Consider the following 23330-nt stretch of genomic DNA (forward strand, 5'->3'; position numbering starts at 1 on the left):
TAACAGAGGAGAAATTGAGGTAGCCAACATAGTCAAGATGTTTGAGCCTAGATGAGGAGCCTCTGGGCAGCTGACATTGGCACAGGGGACCTTGGACTCCCTAGAGCCTGTTGACATACACAGTGTCTTGGTGACATGCTGCCTGGCTCTGTGGGTAGTCTTTGGGCAGGTCCTAGAAGGTGAAGTGTGTGCTGGACCTGGCCCCTCCCTTGCCCCATAACCTGAATACTCATATAGTTCAGGTTCATGTAATCTGAGGTCATAGCCAGCAGTCACTTGTGTTTGTTAAATAGAAGTAAAAGTAATCCAGGAACCTCAGGAAAGTAGAGACGGTTTAGTGATACGTTTTTTTTTTTGCGGTACGTGGGCCTCTCGCTGCCGTGGCCTCTCCCGTTGCGGAGCACAGGCTCCGGACGCGCAGGCTCAGCGGCCGTGGCTCACGGGCCCAGCTGCTCCGCGGCATGTGGGATCTTCCCGGACCGGGACACGAACCCGTGTCGCCTGCATCAGCAGGCGGACTCTCAACCACTGCGCCACCAGGGAAGCCCCTATGTTGGTTTTTAAAATTAATTTTAGCCAGGCTGTCCCACGCTGAGTAGTGGACAGCCAGAGATCATTTTGAGTTAATATTTACCTTTTAGTCACTGCCCTGATTGACAGTCACGGCGTTGGGAAGGGCTCCGTGGTCAGCTGCTTCTCTGTGTCTTGGAAACAGCATGTCTCCTCTCACTCAGTCTGGAACATGGTCCTCATGAAGCAGAAAGGCCCTGGCATGGGTCTCCGCTCTTTAGGATCCTCAGAAGAAGTCTTTCCTCTAACCTCCTCCCTGTCCTCACTGCCCTTTCTTTGTTAGGTGGTTTGACTTTTCTGGGTTTAGCCGAGGGGCCCCTCTACTTTTTTTTTTTTAATATTTATTTATTTGGCTGCGTTGGGTCTTTGCTGCTGCGCGGGCTTTCTCTAGTTGGCGGCGAGCAGGGGCTACTCTTCTTTGCGGTGCGCGGGCTTCTCATTGCGGTGGCTTCTAATTGCGGAGCACGGGCTCTAGGCGCGTGGGCCTCAGTAGTTGTGGCCCGTGGGCTCAGTAGTTGTGGCGCATGGGCTTACTTGCTCCACGGCATGTGGGATCTTCCTGGACCAGCGATCGAACCCACGTCCCCTGCGTTGGCAGGCAGATTCTTAACCACTGCACCACCAGGGAAGTCCCGGGGCCCCTCTACTTTGTCCATACTCAGCTGTGGTGACGTTGTCTCAGCTGCTGCTATCAAATACTTGCCTGAAAATACCAGATGAGTAACACCCAACAATAAGTTTCTATAGCACTTGAACCACTTAAAAATTATTACATACAGGTGACCAGATGAATTCCTTGACACTTTTCTTAAAACTGTGTTTCTTTTTCTTTTTTTTAATATATATATATTTTTAACTTTTTATTTTTGGCTGCGTTGGGTCTTCGCTGCTGCACAGGCTTTCTTCTAGTTGCGGTGAGTGGGGGCTACTCTTCATGGCGGTACACGGGCTTCTCGTTGCAGTGGCTTCTTCTGTTGCGGAGCACGGGCTTCAGTAGTTGTGGCGTGCAGGCTCAGTAGTTGTGGCTCATGGGCTCTAGAACACAGGCTCAGTAGCTGTGGTGCACGGGCTTAGTTGCTCCGCGGCATGTGGGATCTTCCCGGACCAGGGCTCGAACCCATGTCCCATGCATTGGCAGGCAGATTCTTAATCACTGCGCCACCAGGGAAGCCCAAAACTGTGTTTTTCTGAATGAAATATTTAACTCTTATTTTATGAAGTTCGTTAGATGTATAGCTGAAAAGATTTGTTTTTCCTTTTCTCAATCAGTTTACTTTTGTGATCAGAAAATATTATGTAAGGTGTTCTTTTGAGTCCAGTTTAAAAAAAAAAAAAGGAATCAGGTAAGCCAGAGGCTTTGGAAAATAGAAGGGCTGTCTGTAGCCTGATGCCTTGAATCCTCTCATGCCTGCCAGTTAGGCTGATTAATTCTGACCCAACAGATCCCAAAATCTAGAAATTGCCTTGCGATCACAGATGGTTCCTGGGAAATGCCTAAAGCAGTTAATGGACAAGTTAACTCTTGTCAGTTTAAGCAAAAGCCGTTCTTCCCGAAGCCATAGGGGAGTGTTTGAGGCATAGGTGAGGCTGATTTTAGGCCCGAGATCTGGAGTTCTCAGAAAAATAAATACTTGACTGGGGCTATCACTCCGGTGGTTCATTTTATCAGCTAATAATGCCAGGCTTGACATCATGTTCTTGTCAAGCCCGGAATGGGCAATTTGATTTTTATAAAGAACTTCTGGGTTTCCTCTTTTTGGATGCTTTGCGTCTTAAAACAGCCATAAAATATCCCTTAAAATCTCATTCCCTCCTGTCTGAGTCCTGGCTGCTGAACGCTGCATACCTGCAACCAGAGACGCTGCCCTCATTGGAGACTGTGTTGCTGGCATGGTTTCCCGTTCCAGCTTCAATTATATGTTGAATTTTCTCAAGTGGGACGTTTAATGATCCTTCTGAACAGACTGTTTATGCTGAATGAAGCCCTTCAGAGAGCATTTGGGCCTCCCTTTCTCTGCTGCTTTTTGATGGTGCACTCAGCTCACAGTTTTTGACTGAATGTGTGAATTTTATCCTCCCAGCAGCCAGAACTAAACTTTCCTCCCACTCTCTGAAATGCTGGTGAGCTCTCCCGCTGACTGTGAAAGCCACGGGCTAACGCGCAGGCCAGGCGTAAGGGCAGAACATGGGGAAACAACAACCCCCAACTCGAGGCCCCAAGAGAGGGTTCAGCATCCTGTCTGGTCCCTTTTCCCCCTGGACAGCTAAAGGTTTGGAACTGGCACAGTTACTGAGAGCCGTATCTTACCAACTTAAACCTCATGTTCAGTTTTCTTCGTTGAGACCAGAAGGTGGAAATGGAAAGCTTTGAAAATTGACTTTTATTTTTTAGGTACGTTTGGAATTAGGTTAGGTTTGGCTGTGAATAACAGAGATCTAAAATAACAGTGGCTTAAACAAGGTAGAAGTTTATTTGTTCCTCATATAATAGCAATAATACTAGCTAACATTTGCATAATGCTTATTTTCTGACAGGCATTGTTAGCACTTTTCGTGTATTGACTTGTTTAATCCTTGCAATGTGCATTGACGTTGGTAGGATGTTACCACCTTAACAGATGAGGCGTTGAGGCACGGAAGGTAAAGTCACTAGCTGAAAGCCACATAGCTCGTGAGTGACAGAGCCAGGATTTGAGCCACACAGTCTGGCTCCAGAATCTGTGCTCTTAGCCACATGCTTTTCTGTCTGACAGAAAAGCCACAGGTCACCAGGGCTAATGTGGCAGCTGTGCTCCCCAGTCTACTTGGGGACCCAGGCTCTTTCTCCCTTGTTACTCTGCTGTGTGTGGTTTCCATTCCCAGTGACATTTCCGCTGCAATGTTGTGGAATGGTAGAATGCCCAGGTAGGAAAAGACCCTTCAAATTATTGTGGCACTCTGGATTTTCTTTTGGGAAACATGTATGAATAGTGGGGGTGGTTTTGTCTTGAGCCTTCCTTGTGGGTTTCATTTTTTTCTTACAACCCTATTTTCTTTTTCTTTAATAAATTTATTTTTATTTATTTTATTTTTGGCTGTGTTGTTGGGTCTTCATTGCTGCACACGGGCTTTCTCTAGTTGCGGCGAGTGGGGGCTACTCTTCATGGCGGCGTGCGGACTTCTCATGGCAGTGGCTTCTCTTGTTGCGGAGCACGGGCTCTAGGCGCGCGGGCTTCAGTAGTTGTGGCACGTGGGCTCAGTAGCTGTGGCTCGTGGGTTCTAGAGCGCAGGCTCAGTAGTTGTGGCGCATGGGCTTAGTTGCTCCGTGGCATGTGGGATCTGCCCGGACCAGGGATTGAATCCATGTCTCCTGCGTTGGCAGGCGGATTCTTAACCACTGCACCACCAGGGAAGTTCCACAACCCTATTTTCATAAAGAGGGAACTACTGCCTTGGACGGTTGGTGTGATCAGTCTCACTCACTAAAAAGGAAAACACATGCTTCCCTAGTGCACTGCGGGGGGTCTGGTCCTGGAGAGTGGTCTGGTGGTACCAGAGGTTAGGTCACTTGAACCTGTGGCCCAGAGTGGTTCTCGTATGGTTCCTCTGGCCATTGTTCACGGTAGTGGGAGTTGGAGGCACCTGGGTATCCATCCATGGGGGGAACGGATATGTAAAGGGGTGGTGCTCTGTGTGGGGCAGTGAACTAGAGGTCTGTACAGCAACACGGAAGGATCTTAGAAATGTAAGATGAAGCAACAAGAAGAAGGAAGTTTCTGAGCTGGGTCTTAGAGCCCAGTATCAGTTAATTAAATTAATAGTATATATATGGCCACCCCCCACACACAAGCCCCCACTATACAATAAGTGTTTAAGTTAGAAAAATAGAAAGATGGTATTTTTGGATGTAGTCAATGGTAGCCCCTTTTTTCTAAAATCATGTGCATTTTTTCCTGACTATAAAAATTATGCTTGTAGAAATTTTGAATAGTAAGGCTTAAAGAAAATAAAAATTCTTTATCCCTACCACCTTGGGAATGAGCACTGTAAAGCTTTGTGATATAGTTTGTCTTTCCTCTGTGACTATATAAACACGTAAATATTGTATGGGCGGTAGTTGAGAGTAAACCATAAATAATTTTGTACTTCACTCCTTTCCCTCAATGCTGTGACATGCTTTCCCATGTCATTACAAATCCCTAGTAAACTTCATCTAAAATAAACTACATGTGCCTACTGTGTGCCAGGCACTGTTGTTGACACTTTACTTGTATTAACTATGGACTTTTACAGTGTTCCCAGGGTCATAGCTTTTCTGACAAAGCACCCCGCCCTCCCCAAAAGGGTTTTTACAGCCCTTGATGTCCATTAGAAAAACGCTGTTTATACAGGATGAGAATCTGAGAGTTGTTATGCATTTCCCCAAGAAGGTCCAGATGTAGGTCTAAATAGAGTAATAATTCTCATAAATGAAAGAGAATATATTTCATCATATGCCTGCGTCTCTCTGCAGCTCCAGGGACTGCAGTGAACACCCTGTTTTCAAAACAGGGCTCCAAGGAGATAAGCTGCGTTTGGCACAGAACTCAAGGGCCTGAATATTTCCATGTGTGGCCTCTGACAGGCATGCAGGGACCTGTAGGTTGAGGTGGCCTGTCTTGTCTACCTCTCTCTGGCAGGAAGGAAACATCACATGGCCTCTTCCTTCTTCTAGAAGACTCTTATGTTCTCCCCGCTTGTATCTCAGACCAGATAGACAACCTCTCACTCTTGTCATCTAGTGTGGGATTTCCATGAGAAGCTAATAGGCGATCCTCTTTAAAAGAGGTCCCATGGCTAAAGAAGCTGGGGAAATGCTGAGTAAGCAAGGTTAAGGAGATTTACTTAATGCAGAATGTCTAATAACTTCTCAAATCCTTTTGTATGCTATGATCTTCGTGAACCTCCAAGACGAGGATATATGATGCAGCATTTCTCAACCATATTTGTCTGTGGAACCTTTTTTCTTGAATATCCTATAGGATTGAGGTTTTGCAGAGCCCATCTTGATAACTACCAGATTGGTGAGATCAAATCCTGGGAGCTTTCACGGGTTTGGGCCATCTTCCTTCACACACTCAGCTTCACTTCTGAGTGGTGAGGCCATGGGTCTGCCTTGTCAGAACTGGGGGATCCCATCTTTAAAATGAACTATTGGGGCTACCTGATCTCACCTTTTTCCACTACCTGTAAGTGTGAGTGTGCTAGACAGTTCAGTGAATTTCTGAAATCAAAGAATTTTTCCAGACCATCTCCAGGGGGCTGGATATAGCTCTTTTTAAAAATTCATTTATTTTTATTTTATTTATTTTATTTTTGGCTGTGTTGGGTCTTCATTGCTGCGCATGGCCTTTTCTCTGGTTGCGGTGAGCAGGGGCTACTCTTCGTTGTGGTGCGCGGGCTTCTCATTGCGGTGGCTTCTTTTGTTGCGGAGCACAGGCTCTAGGTGCATGGGCTTCAGTAGTTGTGGCACGCAGCCTCAGTAGTTGTGGCCCACGGGCTCTAGAGCACAGGCTCAGTAGTTGTGGTGCACGGGCTTAGTTGTTCCACGGCATGTGGGATCTTCCCAGACCAGGGCTCGAACCCGTGTCCCCTGCATTGGCAGGTGAACTGCACCACCAGGGAAGCCCCTGGATATAGCTCTTTGAACAGGAGGCCTGAAGTATTTTTTTTCCTCAAACTAAATGAACAAATGCAGTGGAAGAGGAAGATGTGTTGGACCCAGCAAAACTGATGTGAGAAATGGCTTGTTCAGCGTTGTAAGGAGATCCTCAAGAGCCTTCCTGGGACACGTTTGCCCACCTGACAAGGGGATGGGGAGGGCAGGCCCCTGTTCCTTGGCATCGTGTTAGCCTGGCTCTCTCCTGGCCTTAAGGACCCCGTTGAAGATACTAGACTCTGTCTTTGTCTCCATTTTTTGGAGAAGACCTCTGGACTTTCTTCACCTCTTGTTTTACAGAAGAGGACGTGGAGAACTTTGACGTGACCAATTTGTCTCAGGACATGCTGCGAAGCATAGAAGCCGACAGCTTTTGGTGCATGAGCAAACTGCTGGATGGGATACAGGTGAGTGGTTCTGCCCTTGTGGGACACCTGGGTTGGGGCTCCCTGCAGCCCTTTGGGTTCCTTGTTGCTCTTCTGCATCAGACGGGGCCCCACACCCAGCATGGCTCCTCCCCTTTTTGGTCCATCCATCTGTACCTCGTTCATTAGCTTTACAGCTTTCAAAAGGCAATGGTCTAGTGTCCCCTGGAGCCTAAGGAGGTCTCCGTGTTGCCCTGCCCTTGTCATCAGACTGTGCCCCTCCTTTCCTCTGTGCTCCCGGGCCGTGCTGTTTGCCTCCACAGCACAGGGCTCTTTTAGGCTTTCCTCACACTCTGCTGTTCTGTGAGATTCCTTTGTTTCCCAAAACACTGGCACCGGCTTTGGAAAAACAGCTTGTGTTTTATAAATGTATTTCAGTGAATTTGAGGGGTGGTGGCACGACTGTTTGGTGTCCCTGTTCATCCTGAGTCCTATGTTGTTTGCAGGATAACTACACCTTTGCACAACCAGGGATCCAGAAGAAGGTCAAGGCACTAGAAGAGCTTGTCAGTCGGATTGATGGTAGGTTCAGAGGAAGAATTCTCTAGCAGTAGCACAGTGGGATTCTGACACAAGCCAGTTATGCTTGTGGGCATAACTCAGCCCCCTTCCTAGCCACGACCCTTTTCAATTCACCCTGTGCTGTTGGTGGCACTGGCATCCTTCCACATCCCAACCGGAAGGTGAGGTGAGAACTCTGCTGTTATGTCAAGTTCTTTTCTCTCCTTAGTTTTCTACCACTGAGATCTATCAGTCCTCCTTCAGCATCTCTCCTCAAATTCGCTCTTTCTTCTCGATGTCCATAGCCACAGCTCTGGTCCAGCCTTGCTTGGGTTTTTGCAACTTCCTCCTAGAAGGACTTGCCTTCTCCATACTCTTTGCTCTTCCACACCATCTATCACACACCTGCATCTTTCCAAAGCACTGTTCTGGTCATGTCCCTCTTTTGCTCTGAAACCTCCTGTGCTCTCCATTGCTTTTAGCATCAAGTCAGAGGTAGTCTGACCTTGTCCTTCATGCTGCGATGTGACTCAGGACTCCTGGGCTCCATGCCGGGTCCGCAGGTCTGGCTGATACCCCAGCAGGACGTCCCATAGCTCCCTGTGACCTGTCTGGGTGGGGAATATGAGTCGTGGCTTCCTGATTCAGAATGTCTTTGAGAAACAGGAGCCCTACAGTAAGTCCTCGGCTCTGGCATGGAATCATGGAGTGTTAGAACTGAAGTCAACTCGGGAAGCCCTACTGTTGACCGATGAGGAAACTGAGGCCCAGGGAGAGAAGTTGGAATTACTGTCACGTAGAGGTCTGAGAGCGAGGTCTTCTGTTAAGAGGAATCTCTAGCACCAATTAATTCCACCAATTACTACACAACTGTTAAGTCCCATTGTCTGGTTTTCTATCATGGATTTTTCTGCTGCACCAAAGCATTCCCTTCCCCAGTATAGAGACTGTGTATCTTTCTCCTTTCCCAGGTTCTCTTTCCATGAAAACCTTCTCTCATTTGTTCCACTCACTCCAGCTTCCTTTTATGACTTAGGATTTCAGTCTTCCCAGCATGTTGGATTATTTACTATTTTTATCCTGTGCATTGTATGTGGGATACTTTTAGCCTCTTTGCATTATTGCCCTGGCCCAGCTGTTAGCTCCATGATGGGGCCCACATCCAGCTCTCTTGCATCCCTCACTTGGATCCTGGTACAGGGCCTGTGCTAAGCTGTCTGACAAGGGCCAGGTTCCAGAGGGTCGGAGCTGTGGTTTTTGCCACTTCCTGGCCTGTCCTTTTTTTTTTTTTTTTTTTTCCTTTTTCCAGCCCTCAAAAATACCTGAAAAATACAGGCACAGTACTTTAGGATGGTGGATTTTTAAATGTATATATCTTTATGCTTTGAATTATAGAAGTAATACTTACTCATTACAAAAATGTAGACACTTGAGAAAAACACAGAATAAAAAGTGAAAATCCTCCCCCTTCCTTAAATTCTACTCCCCAGAAATAACCATCGTCGATAGCTACTCTTTCAAAAATTGTGTTAAGTATTTGCCGCGTGCAGGTGCTGTTGTAAGCACTTTTATTTTCTCGTTTTATTCTCCCCCAAACTTTGAGGTATGGATGATTATCCCCATTTATAGATTAGGAAACTGAGGGGGATAGTGATTTATTTTAATCCTGTCAAGCAGCATTCGAGGGGCTGTCATGCAGAACAGGGGTCAGGTTTGCTTGGGTTGCTCCAGAATGCTACGCCAATACCAAGGGGCGGGAGTTGGGAGGGAGCTAGTGTCTGCTGGTGTCGACGAGGCACTTCCTGGTGAATCACTTCATCATCAGTGGGTGAGGCTGCCCTTGAGTGGAGTCGGTGAACATCTTTCACTGGCGGTTTAAGTCCCTGCTGGCTGCCACTTGTCAGGGATGCTGAAGAGGAATCCTCACTGGTGGGAGGATGGCCAAGGTGACCCGCACCGTTCTTTTCCATTCTGGGTTCTGCTCTGATGAGTACCAAGGTCAAGCAGCCAAGTGAGCCTTACGTCTCCTGCTCTATGGCTCAAGCAGCCGTGTGAAGGAAGAAAGGACCCTAGAATATCACTATGGGGTGTTCAAATAGTCCTACTACATGCAGGGCTGAGTCGTAACCATGCAGAGTTGCTGTGAGGTGGTGGAATCAAACGTAAAGGATGGTCAGATGCCCGTCTGGCCCCTCTGTGTCTGGCTTCTCCAGGGAGAGTGGCTGAAAAGAAATGGAAACCACCTTTTTGGCTCATGTGACTCTTTCAGGGTCCAGTCCCCTAGGTTACTCTCAGGGGGCCAATGACACTTTCTGTTTCAGAGCAGGTACATAATCACTTCAGGAGGTACGAGGTCGAATACCTACAGTTTGCCTTTCGCTGGATGAACAACCTGCTTATGCGGGAGCTTCCCCTTCGCTGCACCATCCGCCTGTGGGACACATACCAGGTATGAGGAGACCCCTGCCCTCTCCATGCCAGGCTGTCCCTGAGGCACCCAGCTCCCTGCCGGGTGTGCAGTACAGCTGCTCGGAAGTTCCCGCCACCTCCTTTCTACCTCTGTGTCTGCCTTAGCCTCATGGGCAGGGCCTCTGCTAAATCTTTTCAGGCCTCTGCTCACCCAGCCATTAAAGGGATGCTGTTCTGCTTTCCCACCTTGCAGAAGGATTGGCTCTGAGAGGGCTTGGAGACCTAACTGTTCTTTCCCTTTCCAGTCTGAACCCGAAGGGTTCTCCCACTTTCATCTCTACGTGTGTGCAGCCTTCTTGATCAAGTGGAGGAAAGAGATCCTGGATGAGGAGGACTTTCAGGTGAGTGGCCTGGAGCTCAGCCCGCACGGGGAATGAGTGTCAGAATGGGAGTCATCCCGCTAGTGGGGCTGTGCGCATAGAAGCTACCACAGCAGGTACCTGGCTGGAAAGAGCAAAGGAGAAAGGATGCTCACAAGAGGGTGCCCTTCCCAGTTGGCAGGAAAGCACTGGGGCCCAGAGTTCTTCAGTGTGAAAGGGTCTTAGTGCCAGAAAGGCTGCAGAGCAGCTGGGCAGGTCTAAGAGACCTTTCAGTCATTTGCTGACCAGCACTGGTTCAATGCCTGCAACATACTAGGCACCACTGAGGGAGTAGGACATAGAGAAAGTTGAACAGAGAACTCTGCTCTTGTAGAGCTTACATACTAGTTGGGGAGAGAAAGTAAACAAAAGCCTAGTATATAGTAAATTAAAATGAATGTTAGAAGGAGATAAGAAATATAAGTTTTTTGAAGGTAGAGTAGGATAAAGGGATTATTAGGTGGTAGGGGAGGGACAGGTTGCAATTTCAAAGTAGTCAGGATAGGCTCACTGAGAAGGTGACATTTGAGCAAAGGCTGGGAGAAGGTGAGGGAGCGAGCCATGTGGACATCTGGGGATCTGCGGGGAGAGCGTCCAGGTAGGAGGAACAGGCTTGCAGAGGCCATGGGGTCACAATGTGCCTGGGCTGTTGGTGGAACCATGATGGTGGCCAGTGTGGCCTGGAGCAGAGTGGCCCAAGGGAAGAGTAGGAAGAAGTGAGGCCAGAGAAGTCACAAGGGACCGAGATCATGGAGGATTTTGTAGCCAGAGTAAGGACTTTGGCTTTTACTCTGAGTGGAAGAGGGTCTTGAGCAGAGGAGGGACATGATCTGACTTACGATTTCAGAGGTTCACTCTGGTGTGGACTGCAGGTGCGGGCAAGGCTGGAAACAGGGAGACCACCCAGGAGGCTAGTGTAAGTCCTCCAGGTAACACACGAGAGTGGCTTAGACCTGGATGGTGGAGTGGAGGTGTGACAAGCGGCCTGAGCTTGGGTATAGAGCCAACAGGAGTAGAGCCAACAGGAATTGCTGAGGAATTGTGTGTCGAGTATGACAAAGGGATGAGTCAGGGTGGCTTTACAGTTTGTGAGAAGCCGTAGGAGGAGCACGTTTACAGAGGAAGATCATCAGGAGTTCAGGTTTGGGCGTGTCGGATTCTTAATGCCGTTAGACATCCGAATGGAGAGCTAGAATAGGGAGATAGACCTTAGGGGTCTGGAGTCGAAAGAGAGCAATCTGGCTGGACATGTATGTTTAGGAGCCTTTGGCTAGACGGTCTTTAAAGCCAGCGCCTTGCATGAGATCAGAAGGAGGTGGGAGTGGACAGAGGAGAGGAGAGGAGAGGGCCGGGCCTGAGCCCTGCACCCTCCAGTGCAAGAGGTCAGGGAGGTGAGGCAGACAGGCCGGGAGGCAGGGAGGTGACCAGTGGGAGCCCAGCGTCCTGGAACCCGAGGGGGGATGTGAAGAAGACTGAAGAGGTGACGGAAGCCAGGCAGCTGCTGCAGGGAGCCCAGGACAGGGGGACGGGGAGTGGGGATTGAGGAGACAGGTTGCCAGGCTCTGCCATCTGCAGAGAGAGAGGCCTGAGGGCAGTTCATGGTGGTAATCTCCGGGGGTGGCAGTGGGCTTTTGTTTTTCTGCTTTGTATGTTGCTGAACTGAGGGATTTGGGGGTTGTTTTTGTTTTTTTGTTTTTTTTTTCGGTACGCGGGCCTCTCACTGTTGTGGCCTCTCCCGTTGCGGAGCACAGGCTCTGGACGCGCAGGCTCAGCGGCCATGGCTCACGGGCCCAGCCGCTCTGCGGCATGTGGGATCTTCCCGGACCGGGGCACGAACCCGTGTCCCCTGCATCGGCAGGAGGACTGTCAACGACTGCGCCACCAGGGAAGCCCGGTTGTTTTTGTTTTAATGGGTAGATATTCCTTTTAAAAATGGGAGGGGAAAAAGCCAGAGGAGGCTGAATGTTTTTCTAAGTTCTAACTGATACCATAGGTGTTCTCAAGAACAGCAGCATCTCCAAATGACCCCCGGGGAAGTCCCACTCTATAATTGGTGTTAGGTGGTTAAAGCACAGAAGCCTGTTCAGCAGATAAATGGAAAGACAGGACCCAATTTGCCCAAGGAAGGGCTTTGGAAGAAAAAAGGAAAGAGTGGGCTTCTGTGAGTAGGTGGTAGCCATGGGGCCGAGGCTGCAGGCAGCGGATAAAGAGCCACAGCTTCTGCCAACCAGCAGCATGTGTGACGCCCTAGGATAAATGAGGACAAGGGCCCCGGACTGGCCACGTGCTGGGCGAGCTGTCAGGTTTGATAATGTGGTTGAGGTGGGGCAGGATATCGAGAGCACGAAGTCTAATTTGGTTATCATGAGCCAGGCTCAGAGGGCCTTGTCACATGTGATAAAAGTGCTTCCGAGATTAGCTCAGGGAGGTGGACGTGATTCCTGGAATGGCTTTTAGCCATTCACAATATCAATAGAGTACAGGACAATAGTCTGTGACTTTAAAACTCTGGTAGACGTGGAGGTATTCTATGCTGGGTAGCATATTCGATTATCTGATGGACCTGAGGTCTTTCTGCACTAACCCACACAGTGACAGTGGACTTTTTGTCAGCTTATTAGCACCTCGGCTAGTCCTACTCATAGAGGAGTCTCCCCTCTTTCCTTTGGACAAAACAGAATGGGTGATTAAAGTTCCTCCCAACTCCATAGTTCTATAATTCTATGAATAATAAAAGAAAAACTGCACCTGGCTGTGTTAGGATAGACGAGCGGTGTCCCTTAGGAGACAGAAGCATGGCACGGGTGTGAGGAACAAGGGCAGAAGAGTGTTGTGTGGGGTTGTGAGATGCTGTTCTGTGACCTCTGTAGAGAAAGAAGGCCCGTACATCCTAACTGCTAAAGGGCTGCCTGCAATTAAATCACTGCAGAGGAAGCTCTGTCGGTGAATACAGGTATCCCAGAGAGCCAAACAGGCCTAGCCTGGGGGAGAGAAGTTTTTAGGGCTAAAAGCTGAGTGACTCGAAGAAAAACCAGGTGAAGTAGCTGCAGATATAAAAGAGTTGTGGCAGTTCCAGCAGACTGGCTATGTATCACCCTTAAAGAGCAGAGAAGGGGAGCCAGCTGAGGCTATAGGGTGAAGCAGCAACCCTCCTTCTAAAGCTGGGGACTATGCAGAATAGTACAGTGGTTAAGCCACGGTCTCTGGGGCCAGTCTGCCTGGGGTCAAATCCTAGCTCTGCCATTTTTCTAGGTGTGCAACCGTAAGCAAGTAAATTGGCCCTCTATGCCTCAGTTTTCTTACCTGTAAAATGGGGATGAGAGTACTTACCTCCTAGGACTGTTATAAGGATTATACAAATCATTACATGTGAAGCTGTTGGTGTACTTTGCATATGGCCCTCAAAACAGTGGGCTTATTAGCACTAATATTACTTCCTGCAATGTGCTCTGAGTCCAGGGAGCAGTGAAGTGAAGACAGCTTTAGAAACCCAAGTCTCTGAGTAAACCGTGCTAGGCTAATCCTGGGTGAAACCAAGCTGGATGACCAAATGGGGCTGGAGAGGATGTGTTCAGAGGGTGCAGGGGCAAAGGACGATGCCCCAGCTGTGGTGAGAGTGCCCAGAAGAAAGGCATCTGCCTCTCCCTAGCTGGGCGATTGTCTGGGGTCTGCCTGGGAGAGGGGACCAAAAACTGACACAGGAGGCTCACTTTAAGAGGTTTCTGGGACTTCCCTGGTGGTGCAGCGGTTGGGACTCTGCACTTCCACTGCAGGGAGCACGGGTTTGATCCCTGGTCAGGGAACTAGGATCCCACATCGCAGCGCGGCCAACAACAACAACAAAAAAAGAAGTTTCCTTCCTGAGACCTCTGAGCAAGGGGACCTCAGGTGTGTCCGTGCACAGGGGCTGTAGGGGTAGAATGGCCCCGTCCTCTGGGCCATAGGCTGCTTCAAATGAGAGCTTCCAGCAGAGCTGCACCAAGGCTCTTTCATGGTAGAGGGGGCCTCCGCAATTCTGGCCCTCAGCCTGGGCTGGCGTAATAGAATAATGGTGATAATGTTAGGCTGCATCTTATGAAGTTATTTTTATAGGTCAAAATAATCAAGTATTGGCAATTTAATAAGGTTCAATCTAATAATAACTAATTCTTAGTACTTTTAATGCACCAGGCACTATCCTAAATGTCTCTCTATGTTAATTCATTGCAACAGTCCCACAAGATAAGTTGTAATTACTACCCCCATTTCACAAATGGGGAAACTGAGTCACACAGAGATTGACTAGGCCAAGATCACCCAGGGAGTAAGTGTAGAAACCTGGAACCTGTGCTCTGGGCATGGATTATGCTCTGATGCCTCTCCCTCAGGGCCTGGACAGGCACTTCCTGGGGCACGTGAGCTCGGTTTACGTGGTACCTGCTCATGGGCAAGGTTCTTCCACCCCCTCCCCCTCCTCCATTATTATGGAGGTAATAATTTCCTAAATACATTATTTTATGTAAATCAGAGAGAACAGGCACTTGAGCAAATGCCTGGTCACCTGCAGCCTAAAGCGTCCCCTCAGGAAAAGCAGCATCTTTGAGAGTCTAGGAGAGCATGGGACCCCACAGATGGCTCAGAAGTGATGTTGAGAAGCCCCACACAGGGAACTCTGAGACTAATAACCACAGTTACTTTAAATACATAAAAAGGGAACTGGCAGAGGAGTTGTGGGACAGCTGATGACTCTAAACCAGAGTAGCAGCTGGTCTCAGAATCCTTTGCTTTCATCTTATGGAAGAAAACCTTGGAGAGATTCCCACTCTGAAAGTGACTTTTGTAGGAGATAGGTCAGAGTTATTAAATGAAATAGTGCTAAGCCCGTGGGATGTTCCAGGCCTAAATAACAAACTAAATGTAAATAAATCCCTTGAACCAGATGGTGTCCACCCACCACTTCTGCAGGAACTTAAGGGTAGGATTGTGAAACATTGCCCAAATGCAGGCCCCATCTTCACAGATACCCAGTAAATTGCCAATTTGAATCCTGCCCAAAAGAAGGGTTCAGAGACAACCCTGGGACCTAAAGATCTTCCACCAAGAACAAGCTGGTGTGAGAAAGGGCACGATTCCTCAACATGTAAACAAAACAAACATTGGAGGGGGACACGGCTTTCTCTGGTGGGGGAACTTGCTAAAAGTACTAGGTGCTTTGACATCAGGGAAGCCTATGAATACGTTTGACTGAAAAAGTTTACATACAAGGACATGTTTTTGAAAGTTTTTATTGAGACCAAGGAAATTGTTTTGCTACCTCACTGATTCTCAAAACAAGAGGGATTTGTTTCAGAATACTTATTTGACTAGGAAAGTATTTTTACATGCCTGAATACACTTAACATTTGCAAAGAATATTCTAGTATTGCTAGGTGATTCTGTACACAGTGTCATATTTAATAGTATATATTTAATGTGACCTGTAAGTTCTTTGCTGTTAATTATCACTCATCCTCTTTGGTTGTCCTTGGCCCTTATTACCGAGTAAAATTAATCAGCTCTTCCAGATTTCCTTCAAACAGCCTCTTCTGTGACTTCTTTTCTTTGCATTCCTTCTCCATCATGCCCCACTTTTCTTACTCCAGGCATGCAGCATATAGTATAGTGGTTATGAGCACAAGCTCTAGAACCAGGTTGCCTGGGTTCAAATCCCAGCCTAGCATTACACTCTGACCCCAGGCAACTTCCTTAACTTCTGTGCCTCAGTTTCCTCATCGGTGAGATGGAGGTAATAATATGTGCCTCATAGAGTTGATGTGAGGATTAAATGTGGTAGTGGAGTACGTGTGAAGAACCCCATCTGGTGAGTAGTAAGTGCTCAGTAAATGATAATTACCATTATGAAGGCTATTATCTTTCATGGTCCCCCTCTTCCTCATCAATTCTTCCATCTGTTGGACATTCTCTAATGACTTTCCCCTGCATTTTTTTCTTACCAAGGCCTCTTTGCTTGTTACCTACTGTCCCTTCTCCTTTGGCCCCCTTGTCTAATCGTTGTCTTCCCCCCATCCCCTCACACATGGCTCAGATTCTTCCTCTGCAATATTCCGTTTCCTTTGGAATCTGTGGATTCTCAGAAGGTACCTTTTTCAGCCATTTCGAGCTTTTCTTTTCTGAAAGCCGTTGCCCCCTTCTGTTAACGTGGAAACACTCTCTGCTGTTTGCCCCACAAGTTGTCTTCTCACGACTGTAGTGTTTCACCTGACTGCACGTTATGTTTAGTGCTCCCATGAGCTGGCTTTGTAACATATGTTCAGTTGTTCCCCACCCTAGCAGTGTCTCTTCTCTACCCCTTGATTAAAGCACCTGATTTGTGATTAACACCTTCTTTCCCCACACGTGATAATTTGGTTTCTACTTCTTTATCCCTAATTTATCAATGCATGGACAGGGTTCCCATTGTTACAGCATTGTGTGGGCGGTGCAGTTCCTAGGCATGGCCACCAGGTGGCAGAATGGTTCCTCCACCTAAGCCTCCCTGCCCTTGGGAGAGGTGGGAGGTTGACTTTGGTCAGGGGAAGAAATATTTCAAGGCTTCTGGGAGGTTTCTCGCAAGACTAGAAGAATTGGAAATTACAGGTTGAGCTTCTCCTATCAAAGACTATTCTCTTCTAGAGAGTTCACCCCTTTGTTGGTTATTTTTGCTTGTCAATTATGCAAGTGTGTGTAACCATTATAGAAAAATTAGAAATACCAATAAGCAGAAAGAAAAAAAAAGTTACCTGAAATCTTACCACACAAAGGTGATATATCTCCTTCCAGATATTTTGCCATGCAAATCCATATGAATAAAAACATATTGTATGTACGTAGCTGTTAATGGAAACATTTTGTATACGTTGTTTTTGTAATGTCTTTTTATCACTGTACAAAATATAGTGGGTGTTCTGTAATGTCAGAAAGCATAGATCTATATGATTTTCCCCATTTTTGTATTTTTTTCACATTACATGAGTACATGCTTGTACAAAAAATGTGAAAACATTAAAATAATAACTTGAATGCAGGGTTTTCCAATTTATCTTATCTTTTCGTTGCGCCACACAGGCCCTCGGTGGTGAAAGTGGCAGTGAAAGCACGGAGTCCTAACCACTGGACCACCAGGGAATTCCCTTGACTTATGGCTTTGAGTTCTGTTCTCAGGCTTGGAAATCTCAGGGACAGGAGTTACAACTAACAAAGTTTGTTGAATGAGAGTATTCAGTGCTGTAGAGATCTAGGGAAATGAGTATTTTTCTGGATGAGCTTTAAGTACCTTTAAAATATTCATGCCCTTTGATACAGTAATTGCATTCCTAGGAATTTAGTCCAAGGAAATCATCTAAAATATGGCTTTTTGCACAAGGATGTTCATTATAATTTCATTATAGTGAAAAACCAGAAATGATTAAATGCTCAAAGCAGGAAGATGTAAATTATGGTACAACTGCATCATGGAAAATTCTTTGGCCGTTGAAAATGTCTAAAAGGAGTTTTTAATATTAGAGGAAATGCTTATGATAAATGCTAAACAGATTCAAAATTATTTAGAGAAAGTATTTCAGCTGTGTAAAATGTGCAGAAAAAGGACTAGAAGGAAATATGCCAAAACGTTTAAACGTGGCTTCCTCTTGATTATAAAGTTAAGGGTAATTTATTTTCTGATTTTTTACTTTTTACAAAGTAAACAAAACTTTCAACTTCCAGAGAATGTGTATTACTCGAAAAAATATTTTATAAGTAGGTAATATACAAAGACTTTATTGTAATAATTGAAAACAAGGGGACGTATGATGAGAAAAAGTGAAAGTCTCCCATCCCCAAAGGTAACCACTGTTAACAGTTTACCACCTAGCCTTCTAAAAATTTTATATACCTGTGTACATATACAAACATATAGTTGTGTTTTTTCTTTTACCTCAGTGGGATCGTACTATGAGTATTTTTCTGCAACTTGCTTGTTCCCCCGCCCCCCTAAAATGTCTTTGATATCTTTGCACCTTGGCATATGTAGGCCTGCTTCATTTTACAGGTGATGCCTTGTATTTCATGGTTTGGATAACTGGTTTATCTAAGTGTCCCATACTGACAGACACTTCCCTCGTGTCCTTTTCCCCACTATTTGAAGCGATGATGCAGTGCAGACCCTTGTACAGGAGTGTGAATATTTCCTAAGGAGAGGTACATAGAAGTTGAGTTGCTGGATCAGAGACCATGTGCATTTCTGGTTTTTTGTTTTGGTTTGTTTTTGGTTTGTTTGTTTGTTTTGGCTGCATTGCCACAACTTGCGGGATCTTAGTTCCCTGACCAGGGATTGAAACCGGGCCCCGGCAGTGAAAGCTCCAAGTCCTAACCACTGGGCCAGCAGGGAATTACCTGCATTTCTGATTTTGATAGATGTGGCCTGTGTTTGTTAAGATGATATAAACTTGTCTCTTGAAACCAAGACTAGAGAATAACAGTGGTGTAAAACAAGGTAGTTGTTTACTTCTCTTCAGCTAACAGTCTGAGTGTAAGAGTCCAGGGCTAACAGGGCTCCAGAGCAGCAGGGACTCGGATTTCTTCTCTCATGTCGCTCTGCCATCTTCAACACATAGCTTTATTCTTACGGTCTAAGGTGACCACTTCCACTCCTCCATTCATAGCCATTTTCTAGGAAGGAGAGAAGGGTAAGCTTAGGGCAGAACCCAGGAGTTACACTGTCTCCAAAATTGGCCAGAACTTAATCATGCTGGCCATACATAGCCTTGATGTGCTGAGGCACCTTTGTGCCCCGCTAAATTTCTATTACTAAAGGAAGAAATTTTATAAAAGATATGCAGGACTGCTACACTGAAAACTACAAAGCATTGCTGGATGGTGCAAGTCAGCCAAAGGCAGGGTTCTAGCATGTTGGTGGGCCATTGATATTTTGTATATATCTATTCGCATCCATTTTTTCCATTTGGTGGTTTTCCTTTTTTTCTTACTGATTTGTAGGTACTCCTTTTTTTATTGTGGATATTAACCTTTTGTCTTTTATAAGTGTTCTGTTTTCTTACAGTCAGTTTCTTATATTTTAACCTTGTTTTTGTGCCTCCACATATTGAGGTTTCAAAATTGTATCAAATCTGTCAGTCTCTTTCTGTCTCTGGGTTTTGTCTTGCTACTATTTCTTTAATAATCAGAAAAATAAGAAGAATATCCAGTTCAGAAAGAAGACAGAGAAAGAATACAAAGTAGCAGCAGAAGCATGGGTAGCTAAATTACAGAGATAACCTAAAGTCTCACATTCATTTTTTTTAAATTTTAATTAATTATAAATTTATTTATTTTTGCCTGCGTTGGGTCTTTGTTGCTGTGCGCGGTCTGTCTCTAGTTGCGGCGAGTGGGGGCTACTCTTCGTTGCAGCAGGTGGGTTTTTCATTGAGGTGGCTTCTCGTTGGCGGAGCACGGGCTCTAGGCGCGCGGGCTTCAGTAGTTGTGGCACGTGGGCTCAGATAGTTGCGGCGAGTGGGGGCTACTCTTCGTTGCAGCAGGTGGGTTTTTCATTGAGGTGGCCTCTCGTTGGCGGAGCACGGGCTCTAGGCGCACGGGCTTCAGTAGTTGTGGCACGTGGGCTCAGTAGTTGTGGCTTGCGGGCTCTAGAGTGCAGGCTCAGTAGCTGTGACGCACGGGCTTAGTTGCTCCGCAGCATGTGGGATCTTCCCGGACCAGGGCTCGAACCCGAGTCCCCTGCATTGGCAGGCGGATTCTTAACCACTGCGCCACCAGGGAAATCCTCACATTCATCTTTTACTCTAATATCCTCTTTAATAGGCTATCTCCATGGAGCTGTTTGAGGGACCTGGGCTTTGAAAACTGACTAAGATTTAGATAGGGAGAGGAGAAAAGAGGAGGTGTTCTAAGCGAAAGGAACAATCTAAATTAAACCCTGGAGGCACAGATAAATGTGGCTGAAGTGGACTTGGCTGGATGAGGCTCATATGTTGGGAACAGTGGGAAATCAGCTGGATAGGTAGGTTAAGGAGAGTCTCAATCAATAAAGTGATTACAAGTGAACATTGGGATTCAGAGAAAGATGTCAAATGCAAAAGGGTACATAGCAGCCTTATCAATAAAGGTTTTGTTTTGTTTTGTTTCCTTAAAGGAAACAAATTAAGTATCTAATAAAAGGGAAAAAGGGAAACGGTTGAGTCAATTAGGGTATAGCCACATGCTAGAATACTGACATTGAGAATAATCATTTTTGAAGGCTGCATGGGAAAACACAAAAATTATAGTAAAAAAGGATGGTTAAAAAGCATGTAAAATCATAATTACGATTACAACTATTTAAAGAAATATGCATGTGAAAAAAGACTAAAAAGGAATACTTTGAAATTAAGAGAGGTATATTTGGATGATGAGTGATTATTTTTCTCTTTTAAAGATCCTTATTTATTGTTGTCATTCTCTATTTATAATATTATTAAAGAAGCAGGTGTTAGTGGATCAGAGACTCAGCAGAGGCTATTCAAGGCTTCCTGAAGGTGAACTAGGGGCCAAGGGCTGTGTGCCGCCTGGGAGGAGGGAGATCAGACCCTTGAGATGCATGACCCAGGAGAAGAGGCTCCATTCCAGGGCCTGCCGGTCCCTTGGTCAGTGATAAAATGATGAAAGTCCTTTCTTGCATTCCAGGGTCTCCTCATGCTGCTACAAAACCTACCTACGATACACTGGGGCAACGAAGAGATTGGGCTGCTCCTCGCTGAGGCGTATAGACTCAAGTACATGTTTGCCGACGCCCCCAATCACTACCGCCGATAGGTGCTGTCTCCCTGCGGGGACCCAGACTGCCCCCATCTCTGATGGCAATCTGATCACTGTGGCCACTGTGCGAGCCGTGGACCCCGGCCAGGAACCACTCCTGCTGTAAAAAGCTCACATCCGCCACCCAGGTCTTAACTTTTTGGCGTGCCTGTCCACCACTCCATGTCTCCAGATGGCTCTCCTGGACCACTATCAGTATTCCATGACATGTGGATGGGCCCAGCTCTGGGAGAGGACAGAAAAGGAGGTACAGGGTTGTCTGCCCCTTTAAAAGAAACTGGACAGAAGAAGGGGAAGGCTCAGGGTCTCCAGTCACATTGCCCTACATGGACTGGCGGTCTCTTGCCTCCCAGCTCCAACTGATACTGTTGCTTTTTTGTGACATAGTTTGATTTGCTCACAGGTCAAAAACGCCTTATGTTTTCAAAAGACTCCTGGCCCCTCCCCTCTACCCCCAATTCCTAGCCTTTTCCCTTCTGCCCAAGTCTGAGCCAGTGAGGGGCAGCTTTTTAAGACCATTGTTCTCAGATGGAGGAGGCACTGATGCTTATAAGTCTGGGAAGAGGCCTACACCCAAGGGCTAGGAATTTCATTTTTCCTTTTCTCACCAGACATCTGTATGTGTGCCTGCGTCTGTGTGTGTATGTGGGTATACACACCCATCAGCATTTAGTTACACGTCTGAATGTCTGTGTCCAGACTATCCCCATTGCAACCAGCTGGGAAGGGCCCCAGTGACCACATACACAAGCATCCCTTGAGAAGGATCAGGGCGGGGGAGGGAGAAGGGGCTTTTTACCTCTCCAGACCCTTTTTCCATGATGACCCACTCCAAGATACTATGTGTAAATTGTGTTATTATGTATATGGGTAAAGATGTATAAATATATGTCTTCTTTGTAGCAGATATGATTTTATATTTATAATGTGCATCAACATGTGAAAGCAATCTAGGTCACTAGCACAAATGAAGTTGCCAGGCAGGTGGCTTCAGCACCTCCAGGTTGGTTTCTGGGTGCCCTCCTGTGAGGGAAGTGAATGGGAGTCTGCTAGAGTGAGCACAGCCAAGCAGATGGAGCTGCTTTGAAGACCGGGTGGCAGCCAACCCAAGCATCAGTGTCTCAGAGTTTTCTCTCCCTGCCCCCCACCTCTCAATCCCTGCCCCAGGCCTTTGTGGAGCATCTGCCGTGCTCCTTACACGTCTTCAGCGGTCAGAGCTCCCCACCCTTCTCCCCTAGCAGCCTCCCAGAGAGAGGACTACAGAGGCAGAAGCCCTTCTGCATGTTTTAGCCCCTGCCTTTCCCCTGGAAGCTGGGGAGGGCTTTTGTTTTTACATTTTTAAGTCAGCATTGTATTCAAGACAGAAGCTGTGACTGACTGTCAGTGCCAAGGAGAGGGGTTCCTGTGTGTCCCTGGGGTTTTGGGCTCTTCCCAGAGAGAGGTGTTCGGTGTCCCCCACTGTCACCATCACACCCCACAGAGCTCATGAGATGTGTGACCTGTGTTGGATATTGGGTGTTTGGTAGTGAAGAGGTGGCAGACAGCCGGCACCCTCTTGGAAAGCCAGGCAGTTTTCCCCTGTGGGTAAGGCCCTGAGCCTGCCAGTGAAGCCCACCACACTGGCATGTTACATTTCTCATCGGGAGCTGTTTCTCAGGCATTCTTTCTAGCCCTTTCCTTTTCCCCTTCAGTGTGCCTCGGTAGTCTCCTTCACAGAGTGAGAGGGCTGTGACCCTCCCTCAACGGACTAATTAAAGAAAGACACTTGTGTTCCCAAGTGGTGGTTTTATTTTTTTAGTTTTTATGTTTGTATGGGAAATTGTGGATAAAGTGAAAGAATTGTAAATAAACAGTGTATTTCCTCCTCCACTGCTGATTTTTCTGCCATGGATTTGTGTAACCTGGAACCTAACGTCTCCTTTTCTCAGGTTCTTCATGCTGACGCCAGTAAGTACGGGGGAGAAGCTTTCTGTAGGGCAGGCAGGGGACCAACAGAAGATAAGGCAGCCTCGGAGGATGCAGCAGACACTTGCTGAGCACATCCTCTGTGCGGGACACTGTGGAAACTACAACAATGAGTAACGTGGTCCCTCCTAGCTGACGTTTATAGGGCGCCTTGCCGTGTGCCAAGCACTGTGAAAAACACTTGAGGATTATTTAATTTATCCAAAAAGGAGTATATAATGTAATGGAAGTTAGAAAATGGACTAGAATTTCAGTGCTGTATGAAAGCCTAGAGATACCTAGTTCAACAGCCCTCACTGTTCACAGAGGAAAACCCAACCCAAGGCCAAGGAAGGGACATCAGAATGAGAACTAAGAGGACAGGCCTTCCAGCTTACCTGCACTGTGTTTTTCCCACCAAATCATGCAGAACTAAAATGTTTTCAAAGACTGGCTCTCCATTTAGGGTTTTCATTAAGGTTTTGGTTTTGGGGTTGTTGGTTGTTTTTGTTTGTTTGTGTTTTTGTTTCGTTGGTTGGTTGGTTTTTCTCTTGGTAACCTTACTGTGAAATGTCTCAA

At 46.7% G+C, this 23330-nt stretch overlaps 1 protein-coding gene across 2 annotated transcripts in view; it reads left to right on the plus strand.

Moving 5' to 3' along the window:
- TBC1D22B (TBC1 domain family member 22B) overlaps positions 1–22669 on the plus strand; it is a 65273-nt gene extending 42604 nt beyond the window's left edge. Inside the window, exons 8-12 of one of the 2 annotated variants that reach the window (XM_024766097.1) lie at positions 6548–6654; positions 7119–7194; positions 9495–9622; positions 9888–9983; positions 20676–22669. In XM_024766097.1, coding sequence (XP_024621865.1) covers positions 6548–6654; positions 7119–7194; positions 9495–9622; positions 9888–9983; positions 20676–20804 — 536 coding nt within the window. In that variant the 3' untranslated portion in view covers positions 20805–22669. The remainder of the gene's footprint in view (positions 1–6547; positions 6655–7118; positions 7195–9494; positions 9623–9887; positions 9984–20675) is intronic. The other variant, XM_024766096.1, reaches the window with a different exon arrangement.
- The last annotated feature ends 661 nt before the right edge of the window (positions 22670–23330 follow it).

This window comes from Neophocaena asiaeorientalis, unplaced genomic scaffold (assembly GCF_003031525.2).
Source record: "Neophocaena asiaeorientalis asiaeorientalis breed wild unplaced genomic scaffold, Neophocaena_asiaeorientalis_V1.1 scaffold46, whole genome shotgun sequence".
NCBI classification, from domain to species: domain Eukaryota; kingdom Metazoa; phylum Chordata; class Mammalia; order Artiodactyla; family Phocoenidae; genus Neophocaena; species Neophocaena asiaeorientalis.